General features: G+C 42.2%; 1 protein-coding gene across 1 annotated transcript in view; it reads right to left on the bottom strand.

Annotated features, from left to right (window-relative positions):
* DOCK1 (dedicator of cytokinesis 1) overlaps positions 1–12,041 on the bottom strand; it is a 277,491-nt gene that overhangs the window by 74,538 nt on the left and 190,912 nt on the right. Inside the window, exons 30-32 of the mRNA XM_066554638.1 lie at positions 4,811–4,889; positions 4,248–4,348; positions 1,362–1,420 (exon numbers count right to left, since the gene is read on the bottom strand). Coding sequence (XP_066410735.1) covers positions 1,362–1,420; positions 4,248–4,348; positions 4,811–4,889 — 239 coding nt within the window. The remainder of the gene's footprint in view (positions 1–1,361; positions 1,421–4,247; positions 4,349–4,810; positions 4,890–12,041) is intronic.

Genomic DNA, 12,041 nt, shown 5'->3' with positions numbered 1-12,041 from the left:
GCACCCCCAGCTCCCTCAGGGGCTCCTCTCAGGGTTTGTGTTCCCAGCCCCTCTGGATGTGCTCAGTGTCCCAGGGTCCTTCCCAAGCTGAGGGGCCAGAGCTGGGCACAACACTCGAGGTGTGCCCTCAGACCTTACCAATTACCAACCTTTCCAGCCTCACCAATTCCATGGCTCCAGGACTGTGGGGCTGGAGGAGGGATGGATTTGGCTAATTGCTCACCAGAGGCTGCCAGCAGCCCACACTGGCTGATGCAGCAGCAGGCACGACACTGATTTTATTACCTGCCTGTCAAGTCACATCTCAGCCGTGCACTAAGCTCTAATCTGTTCTCCAGACACTTAATTCACCGAAGATGCTTCTAATAAAAGTGAACTCAGCTGCTCTCTGAAGCCTTTTCTCATCATTCCAGCAGATAGGATGCAAATTCTGCGATATCAAATACTTATGAACCCTTGGCACTCTCTTCTCTTAGAAATGCTGGGGTTTTTCAACTCCCAGCAACAACAGCTCAGCCAGAGATAGAAGTGAAGTGGCAAACGCTTTATTTCTGATCATTTAAGGAAGTTTTGATAAAACTCAGAAGAGCTGAAGTGTCTGTGCTGTTAAGCTCAGGAAAATGAAATCTGGCAGATGAGCACACTCAGGTCACAGTAAATACTGAGTTTCTCATGAAATTCAATCCCTGTACAGGCAAATTATACCCAGGGAGCAGCCCAGGCTGGAGAGAGGCAGAGCTGCCTCACTCACCCATGGGCTCCAGGGAGCTCCAACTTTCCAGACCTTCCTGAGTCACTGAGGCTGCCAGACAAGGCTGAAAAGCAGAATTTATGCAGAATTCCAGGCTGAGGTACTGAGAACCCTTGGACACATCCATTTTGCTACAGTTGCAGGTACTGCATCCTCAAGTGAGTAAATATAAATACATGTGTATATAGTTATTTTTAAGGGGGAAAAAAACCCCATTGAATAGGTATCACCACAACAATGGCTTTGTGTTCAGAAGAGGCTGAAACTCACAAAAAAACACAGACAAATAAATATTAACAAGAGTGATGTGCCTACCCAGATGGTGAATTAAACATGTAGAGGTGGCTTGATTTCTTAAATCACCTGATTTCTAAAAGCTTTCTGCAGGCATACTTTTGTTTCAAGAGAAAGCAAATTCATTTTAGAGAGTCATGGGATGGTTTGGGTTGGAAGGGACACCAAAGACATCTCATTCCATGGGCAGGAATGACACCTTCCATGGAGCAGGTTGCTCCAAGTCCCATCCAACCTGGCACTGAATTTTTCCAGGAATATCCCTCTAAATGTTTTTTTGGGAACACTGAAGGGAACACATGCTTAGGATACTTACCCAGGTTGTACCACATGTCCCTGATCTCAAACCCAATCTGCCTCCTCATGTCCCCATACCTTGAAAAAGAAAACAAAACCAGCATTAAAACAAAAGAAATCTAAGACCTACAAGCAGATAAATCTCATTTCCAAATCGGATTCACAGTCTTCAAAAAGGGAAGAAACTCCAGAACAGGTTCTCAAGTGGGACCCACACTACTGAGATTACCTGGCTACCTCCCACCAGCTCAGCAATGCTTCTGCCAACATCAAAATCTGGGGAAAAAGGGTTTCCAGCCTCAGCAATTCCAGCATCCCATGGTCCCTGGCAGAGGTGGGAGCCCACCCATCCTAAAGCTGGTGGCACCAACACCTCCCATGTCCCCTCAGGGCCATTCTCTACTCCCCTCCCTCTGCTCAGGAAAGCTTTGATGAGTGAAAATGATCCCAATGCCTTCATTAATGATGGGATCAGAACCCTAACGAGCTCCAAGGATGCATTTGCTACATGGAATATTTGCAAGTTAAAGATCCTTACTTAAATCACAAGATGAGCCAAACTGTAATATCTGGCAACTTGTAGGATTTCTGGGGGATAATAGTGAGACACCCAGTCATTAATAAGGATTAAAGGGAATCTTCTGCATCATTAAGAATCTGCTATTATCTAATGCTTAAATGCAATATTTAGCAAAACCTACAAATTACAATAATTAAATTTTAATTATTAAATATTTGACGTTTTAATTGAAATATGTACTTAAAAAGATGGGTGAGTGTGATATTGAATTAACTGATTAATTACATCCCCTTTGACACAGAAGTGCCTTCACACAGCAATGAAAGTGCCTCCAGACCATGCATTTATTGAATCTCAAATTTATTGTCTTGATTCCTGTCTCCAAAACCTGATTAAACTGAAAATAACAATTTGCAAATTCATTATGAACAAAGATTTACAATTTTGCAAACTTTATTAAGCAACCACTTCAAATTACTTAATTTATTTACTTATATTAGCAGTGAGAAATGTCTGTTGATTCCTTGAATTCCTTCAGTGAGATAAACTGCTCTGCTTATTATAAAAATCACTCCAAGGAAATTTGTGCCTCTGGTTCTCATCCTGATAAAGAGGAATTATCAGTCCACAGATGTATTTGACAGCAATTTCCAGCTCAGCTTTTGGCTCTTTGTTCAGGTCAAGAGTCTGAGCTGGACTAAAATGCTCTCATAGGTGCTGGGCAGAGAGAGCAAAGGGATTCTAAATTTAATTAAATAAAATTTACCTGCAAAACCATCTCAATTTCCTAAGTAAAATATACCTGCCTTTACAATACCAGTTCAATTTCCTTAAATAAAATACACCTGGCTCTGCAACACCAGCTCAATTTCTGTAGAAAACCCTTTATCTATAATGTTATTTATGGTATTTATAGCACAAGCCCCAAACCCTGAGCTCTGCTTGACACCACTTTTCCACTGAACTTGTAAATATTCCTGTTTCATCATCAAGGAAGCCCCATGAGTCCCAGGTAGAGCAGATCCTAAAGTGCTTTAAAATTCTCTTTCAAGGCTCAGGTAGAGCAGAGCTTCCAAAGGAAACACCTCAAAACTCAGGAGGGAGTGGTGGAGTTTGCAAGGAAAACTTGGCTCCCATAAAAAGGGATGGGATGTGGAGCCCGTCCTGAATTTTCTGGTCAAAACCCAAAAGCCACACGAGCAAAAAGCCTTTAAAACCAAGTCACTGCAGCAGTGATGAACTGTCCCCAGTCCCCCTGGGATTTCTCTTATCATAATGACAGACAGAAAGGCCTGGATTGGGAAGGTGAAGGGATACAAAATGCATTTTCTTTCTCTATATAGACACATTTTATTTAATGTACACACCAGAAGCCTGAGCTGTACTTGTTCAGGGAATCACAGCTTGGAAATTCCCCATTTTGGTGACCTCACTGGCTGTGGGAACACCTGGCTTTTCCAGCTGCTCTTCCCAAAAAGAAAAAGAATCCACATACTCTGCCTGAAATCACAACACTGGCTCTTTGCAGAGCTTGGTGTTTAGTTAAGCAATAATAAGGTCACTACTGTGGAACACCAATAAAAGGCAGGAGAAATATCAACAGGACAAGGGGAAAACAGCCTCAAGTTGTGCCAGGGGAGGTTAAATGGAGAGTTGGGAAAAATTCCTCCCTCAGAGGCTGGTCAGGCATTGGAATTGGCAGTTCAGGTGGAGTTTCCCACCCCTGCAGGGATCTAAAAACTGCAAGGATGTGGCACTGAGGGACTTGGTGCAGTGGTGGCCTTGGACTCCATGATCTTAGAGGTTTCTCCACCCTTATTCACTCTGTTTTAACAGAATCTTCATGTTCCACTCTCATTCCCAGGCTTTTTTCCCCCTTTTGACAGCTTTCCTTTGCTGTGGGACTCTGGCTGGCAGTGGGGTGGTTGGAGGCAGGGAATGATCCCCCAGAAGGAGGAAATGGCTGCAGCCACCCCACCTCACCCCATCCTTCAGGGACAGCCCAGTGGAACAGGCTGGAGCACCAAAATGCCCTCAACAAAGTCAGGGATGAACAATAAAGAGCAGACATAAAATGAGATTGGAAGAAGCACAAAGCTGAAGTGCTTTCAAAATGCAGTTTTGTAACATGTGAACATGAGAATCTTGACTTTCTGAGCATCCTGCAGCAGCAAACACTGAATTCATCCCTAATGAATGGTGAAATTCAGATCTCCACGCCAGGGCAGAAACACACACAACACTTGATTCATGTTTTTCAACCCAACCTTTCATTATCCCCTGATTGCATCTCAATTTGAATAGATTTAGCAAAGAAATTAAACTGAAATTATGGCAATAGACCTCGAGATCTTGGCCATGATTTAGATGATGAGCAGGACTTACTTGTTAAGGATTTTTGCTCTTTTAGCACTTGAAAAATTCTCCAGTTGTAAAGATTCTTGTGTGAGAAAAGCAACAGCAAGGTGGAAATAGTTGTTCCAGAGCTGAAAGCCCCCAAAATGACAAGAAGAAATTCCATTAATTCTCTGAAATGTTTCTCTACACACCTACAAAACAACTTAAAAGTCTTTAAATTATGCACATAAATATTTAAAGGAGAAAAGAACAGACACCACAGAGATGGTGTTTCTTGATAAATTCTTAATACGGCTCCTCGTTGCCTTTATGTTTCCAACAAATATTTCCCAGCTACAAATCCCAATTCTTTGTGTTTTGATGATTCAGGCAGAATCCCAAGCCAAACCCTGCTGTGATTCTGTGATTCTGTGACAAGACCCACAAGTCAGGAATGGATCACAACACCTGCTGAGCCTGGAATGATTTAACTGGGATAACTGGGGTTCACAGCCATAAATAAACCATGAATAAACCCCCAAAACTACAGAGGGCAGAAATTTATTACATTAATATCATTTATTCCAGTCAAACTGGGAGTTTTTTCTTACCTGTAACTCAAAGTTGGTTTGATCAAGGAATTTTTTGTTTAGCATATCTGCATACTGATTAATTGCTCGCAGGAAGACTCTGAAAGATCAAGAGAAAATTACATAATTACACACTTCTGGGGTACCTTTGTATATTTGGCATCCCAATTAGACACAAAATCCGAGTCTGTCTGGAAAGTGAAATTTGAGGCTGATACTTGAAAAGCAGTGTGATCTCACCACTGGTAAGTGTACAGAATTCTATGCAGATGTTCTCCAAATTAATCAAGTAAATTAGCATATGCAGAAACAGAGGGAGTGTTTGGGATAAAATCACTTGTCTTTAAAATATCTTTTCATAATCAAGAGATCATTAAAAATTCAGTTTATTAGCACTATATAGACATAAATTTTTAAAGTTACAGTGTTGTGTCTAAGCCAGGCGTGCAACTAGTTGTACTTTAACTTAAAGGTCAAGAAAAACACGTTTTTAAACACATGAGGCAAAAAAACCCCTCCACTTATGGCACAACAGAAATGCTGGGGAAGGACAGACTTTAGAACGTTGTTCACTGCTCTATTTCCAAAATGGTAATTCAGTACCCACTGTAGCTTATAGAGTTTCTAAAACACCTCTTAAATTGCAAAAGGAGTTGGCCTGACAGGCTTGAAAGAGAAAACCAAATGGCACAGGAGAAGTAGGGCACTACATATTCATGGTGCTGAAAAATAAACTGATTATTCCTTGGTAGCCTGATCTCCATTTTCAAAACAAACATGAGATTCCCCCTGCAAACTCCAAATTTATGCTGTGCAGCTGCCAGCTAATACCCAGACAAATGAGCTGCTCCTTGGAGCAGGCTGGGAGAGAGATCTGTGTCTCCTCAGAGTCCCCAAAAATGATGAAAACCCCTCCTGACATGTTCTGGGTTTGCTTTTTCCCCACCCCCAAAACCAATATTGAAAAAGAAAGTTCACTACTGCAAATAAAAATATTATTTTCCTTCAGACTGGCCAATTAAAAACAAAAAAAAAGGCAGAATTATTTAAAACAAAGCAGCTAGAAAGGGTTTGTACTGAATTTCAGATAATTAGCAATTTCTCCTGAAAAAAAAAAAAATTAGCTGAAAGTTCGGTATCCAAGAGAAAAGAAGCCTCCAGATAATCCAACATGATGGAAACAGACATTATTTATAAATATTTATATATTTATATATGGGCAATATGTTGCCAAGAGATTATTTATGAACATATTGATGTATTTATATAAATATATCAATATGTACATACATTCATAAATATTTCAATATGTACATAAATTTATCAGGAAGCTAAGAGAGTTTATTTATTTATATATTGAAATAAATTAATAAAGGGGAAAATTTGATGCCACTGGGATGTATCTGTAGTGTAAGGTCAGATCATCCCCATGGCAGAATTATGGAGGAGAAAGAAAGGATCTAAATGGGAAAACTAAAATTAAATTTAGAAAGGAAAACAGAAAAATAATGAAAATATGAAAGTATTTTTAAGATATACACAAATATACATAAAAAAATATATATACAGGTGTGTTTCATAATATTATTATTTATAACTAAGATGACAGAGACATCTCTGCACTTGCACCCAGCACAGCCAAGGAGGAATTTCAGCCCTTCAGTGTCTTTGTCAGTGTTTTGGGCAAGCACTTCATTAAGAGATTTTATAAACGAGCTGAATCCAGCACACAAATGAACACCCTGCACTGCTCCAAAATAAATGGATTGGAGATCTGTGATTCAATTACTGAGCTGTAGCACAAACTAAGATTGAAATCGAGCTTATCTGTGTGATCACACAATCACCAGTTTTATTCCCTCCTTAGCCCTGCTTTGCCTTGTGCTTTTGTTAGCTGATAATACCAGGAGATCTGTAAATATTCCCCCAAAATTAACAATTTAACGTGGTGCAGGGGCCATCCCAGGCTGCTTCCTCATGGACATAAAACTGGTTCCAACTCAGGCAGGATTGTGCCTCCAGCTTAATGATGCTGCCTTAAGACATCACTGGAATGTATTCAATCTGCTCCATCTAATTAAGCTTTGGCACAATCTCATTACTTCATATACCATTATTTTTCTTTAAATTGTAACTCTCATTTTTCCTTTATATTAATTCTAGGGAATACCAACAAAGAATAAATAATACAAATTCTGCTGTGTTTGCCACTGGAAAAGGAGCAGAGCACAGAGCATGTGTTCAAGTGGAGCTGGAGTTAAACAACCCCTGGGCATCAGGGGGATTCAGGAAGCCAGGAATTCCTCCAATTTTTCGTAAAGGAACATCCCAAAGAAGAGATTGAGAGACCTAATGTTGACTTCTGAATTACAGGAATCCCAATTTATTTTTGATTTGATCAATCATTCTGTGACTGGATAAAAACTTCCTACTTAGGTCAGTGGAGAAACCCCAGTGACAGTCAACAGAACATCATCATCATTACCAATATCATCATCATCATCATTTTATTTCTTCTACTACTACTACTCCTACTCCTACTACTACAATTATTATTACAGTCTATCTTCATTTGCAAATCAAATGTCATGCAAACCTCACAGCACTTTGCAGGATATTTCAGCACCTCCAGTGCCAAGAGCAAAGAGCAAAATTAAGATTTTTTTTATCTAATCAAGTTAACTTAAAAAATATATTTATTAAAATATTGACAAGTAGAAGTAGCAAGATCACTACTCTGCAGAGAGAATTTCCACAGTAAAAAATCATGCTGGATGAATTCTTGGCTGGAACCTGGGCAATGCTTTGTTATCATCTGGGAAGTTGCTGCAACTCATGAATATAAAAATAGTTCAGGTTTATGCCCAAATAAAAAATGAAAGAGGAAGGTGAAATACTTTATCATTCCAGGTGTTAAATCCTCCTCCTCCTCCTCCTCCAAAGCAGGTCCTGACAATTGTCAGTAACTTCACTGTCAGAAGTTGGAGAAAACGGAAAATGAAGCAAGAAGTGGCTCTTCTAAATAAGTGGAATTAACCCAAAAGCAACAGTTCTGTACTGAAGAAGAAAGGAACTGGCTGCTGGAACACTCTCAAGGATAAAAGGTGGACTTGGACATCACTGGGCCAAGGGATAAATAATCCAAACTCTCAGCTGGAGAGCATCCCTTGCAGTGCCAGCCCTTATCTTGCTGTAATTAATAACCAAGATTGGCTCCCAGTTGTGTGTGCATAAAAAGAAGTGCTCTTCTTGAAATTCAGTTTCAATGAACAAAAGAATTTATTATCCATGTCAGGAAGAGCCACAGAAGTTAAACTTTGAGAAAGGGAGAAGTTCAGAGCCTGGAACCCAACACAATGGACTGTGCTGGCATGTAAGACAACAAAACCTAATCCGAATGTACTGGGAAAGATTTGTGAGACAAAAGACTTTATCAACCCAATTAAAAGCAGGAAATTAACATTTTCTATGATGTGATTGGAATAGAAGGAATATGATTACAGAAGGAAGTCACTTCAGGATATGTGGAAGAAAGAAGGGCATAAAAATCCACCAAAGAACAAAATCAACAGCCTGGACAGAGGAGGCTATTGTGTGAGCTCTGGGGAAGGGGGGATGGGGATGGCTCCAAGGGCATCCAGAGATTCCTGTTGTAGTTTGATCTCTGAGGCAGGGACTGTCCTCTTATTTTGTGTTTAGAGACCTTCCACAGAGCAAAATCAGAATCAGTTTGGTTGGAAGGGACCTTAAATGCCATCCATTCCCACCCTACCCATGACAGGGACACCTCCCACTGTCCCAGGTGCTCCCAGCCCCAGTGTCCAGCCTGGCCTTGGGCACTGCCAGGGATCCAGGGGCAGCCCCAGCTGCTCTGGGCACCTGTGCCAGGGCTGCCCACCCTCACAGGGTACATTTCCTTCCCAGTATCCCATCTAAATCCACCCACTTTCAGCTTAAAGACAGTTCCCCTTTTTCCTCCCTTGTCCCCAGTCCTTCTGCAGCTCTCCTGGAGCCCCTGAGAGAGGCTTTAAGGTGTCCCCACAACCTTTTTTCTGTCACCAGGATTTTTTGGCAGTTGATCCCTGTTTATGCATTTCCTGACCAGATCTGTATCAGCTCTCCATAATCCAGCAGGAACAGTGAATTGCCCACCACCTTCTGAATGTGACATAAAAGTATGGCTGGGAGCTCAGGTGAAGGAAGGCAGGGAAAAGGAGATGGAGAAACCATGGTAAAGGTCAGTTAGGAAATACAGGTCATAAAAAGCAGAAATTCTCAAAAAAAACCAAACCAAAAATCCAGGTGACCAAATCTCAGTGACCAGCTTGGGCCCATTCACCTTGCCCTGCCTCAGGCAGTTCTGATTTCTCCAGTAATTTCTCCCCTTTATGGCTCTCACTCCAGAGTTCATCCATCCAGGAGTGTGCTGCTGGTTCATGAACTGACTCCAATTTCAACCCCTGACTCCTGGGAATGTTTCCTGTTATTGATTATTATTCACTCCCACTGGGCCCAGAGGTGCTTAATTGGTTTGTGGATGCAGAGATTGCTTCACCAAACAGAGCAAAAATTAGTGGTTGGATTCTGTAGTTTTCCAAAAGGTCCTTTCTTCCCTCCAAACAACCTCACTGCCTCCAGGAGGTGGGAACATACATCAAACCCTGACTTCCAGTGGCAATTGTAAATGAAGGAGGGACAGAGGGATTTGATTTATAAATGGAACAGGAGTCCCTGTGCCAAACAATTCTTTTTTTTAGCCCTTTCTCAGGTTCAGTCACTTTTTATTCTGCCCTTCTCCCTCCTAATTAGTCAAGTGCCCTGATTTGTTCATGTTTAAAAACAGTTTGTGCCCTGTTTTCTCTCACTCAGTTCTGACAATGTTGGAAAGTATTTGCAGGAGCTGCAGGAACTGAGGAAAGTTGGGTGCAGGATGTAACACCCATCCAACTGCCTCTGCAGAAACACTGCTCTGGAGGAATAATCTAAAGAGAAATATTTAAAAAGTGGAAATATTTTTACAGCCTATGCCATTTGGCAAGTTATTTAGTTAGCTCCAGTACCCAAGGATTTGGATTTACACTGTGAGTGTTTATGCAAAGTATTTCTGACAGGGAAATTTCTGACAGAAAAAGGAACACTACAAACTAGGAATGTCCTCCCCACTGTTTTCCCTTAAGCAAACATCAAAAAGAAAGAAAGAAAAAGAATGAGAAAATGACTTCCTTAATGATTATCTAAACAAGAATACACAGATACAGCTTAAAATAATTTTGGTTTAGGTGATAATTTAATAAAAGAGAGGGAATTTGCAGTGAGGTTCTAAAAAGGCACTATTATGATGTCATTTCAGTTAATTTAGATGGAAGGATAATGAATGCTTTATTGCAGCTGATCAGCCTTCCTGCACATCATCATGCTCCCCATGCCTGGGCTCTGCTTCTCTGGGAGACAAATTCCATGTGCTTATGGCAGCCAGAGTCCTCTTCTCTTGTCAGGCTGGGTGGGAAACAGCAGCCCCAGACCTGGAAACCCCAGAGAGAACCCAAACCTCAGCAAAGGTTTAGGAAGGCACCAACAGCCCAGCAAAGCCTTCTCTGAACACCCCTCACCTCAAACCCCTCCATCCCTCTTGCAAAGCAGAGTTTTAAACAGCTTTTTTCTTACTTATGAATTTAAAAAATAAATTTTCCCCAGTATTCAACCTAAATCTCTGCTGGTGCAGCCTGAGGCCGTTCCCTCTGCTCCTGTCCCTGTGCCCTGGAGCACAGCCCGACCCCCCCGGCTGTGCCCTCCTGGCAGGAGCTGTGCAGAGCCACAAGGGCCCCTGAGCCTCCTTTGCTCCAGGCTGAGCCCCTGCCCAGCTCCCTCAGGGATTCTGCAGCCCCTGCCCAGCTCCTCAGGGATTCTGCAGCCCCTGCCCAGCTCCTCAGGGATTCTGCAGCCCCTGCCCGGCTCCCTCAGGGATTCTGCAGCCCCTGCCCAGCTCCTCAGGGATTCTGCAGCCCCTGCCCAGCTCCCTCAGGGATTCTGCAGCCCCTGCCCAGCTCCCTCAGGGATTCTGCAGCCCCTGCCCAGCTCCCTCAGGGATTCTGCAGCCCCTGCCCAGCTCCTCAGGGATTCTCCAGCCCCTGCCCAGCTCCCTCAGGGATTCTCCAGCCCCTTCCCAGCACCATTCCCTTCCCTGGACACCCTCCAGCCCCTCTATGTTTGTCTTGTTGAGAAGGGTCCAAAATTGCCCCCAGAATTTGAGGTGTCTCACCATAGGAGACTCAAAGTCATTTCAATGGCTCAGCCTGGAGGATACCCTTGCATCTCCCTCAGTTTTCTCCTTTCCCAAATTTTGTCTCTTTTCTTTCCCTCTTCACCTGCCTTTGCGCCTCCAGGCCTACCAGCTGCTCACCACTAACAAATTAATTTAATTCAACACTTCTTTATATTTACACATCCCTGCCCAGTCCACTTCTTTCTCTTAAAGAACATTTAAAAAGTGTTTAAAAGATTTCTTGCAACATCCTCTAATTCAGCAGGCTAAAGAGCAGTCAAAACTTAAAAAAAAAAAACAAAAAAACCCCTAAATCCTTGATCATTTGCTGCCTTTTGAATTACAATTCCTGAGCTGAGGATGATAATAGCAGAGAGTAATCCCAAAGAAGACTTGCTACTAAATACCTACATTAGCATAATCTCCTCATAATGCCCGCTCCACAGCAGCACAGGTGCTCCATGTCACTTTATTAACCTATTTTCTACCAAATATTTCAGCCCCAGCTTTAGCACATTATCTCTAATCACTGATAGCTCTCCCCTCATTTGTATTCTGGGCTGGTGCCCTCTGAAACAAAGATGAATGAAAAATAAGTGAGTTACAAAATGCTGAAGGACAAACTTGTGGGCTGACTACCAAAAACCAGGAGGCACAAGGGGTTCTGTGTCCAAGGTGCCTCTGTGGCAAGCTCAGGGCTGTGTCCAGGCGGGGTCTGAGTCCCTCCAAGGGTTGGGATCTGCCTGGATGACCACGGATCTGACTGCCCTCACTCTGCTCCTGCCTTGTCTATGTGTCTGAGGTCTCAGCTGTGGGTTTTGGATGACTTTGAGTGCAGGAAAGAAGAGGTTTTAGCCTTCTGTCCTCTTTCCCAAAGCAACTTTGCCTCCTGGAATTTTATCTCCATGGATAGAACAGTCCATACTCAATTTTAGCACCTGGAGAATTTTATAGCAGAGCAATAAAAACTTGGAAATTACGTTTTCTAAT

This window comes from Molothrus aeneus, chromosome 8, assembly GCF_037042795.1.
Source record: "Molothrus aeneus isolate 106 chromosome 8, BPBGC_Maene_1.0, whole genome shotgun sequence".
In the NCBI taxonomy this organism is placed as follows: Eukaryota; Metazoa; Chordata; class Aves; order Passeriformes; family Icteridae; genus Molothrus; species Molothrus aeneus.
This window is presented reverse-complemented; position numbering and strand designations above follow the sequence as displayed.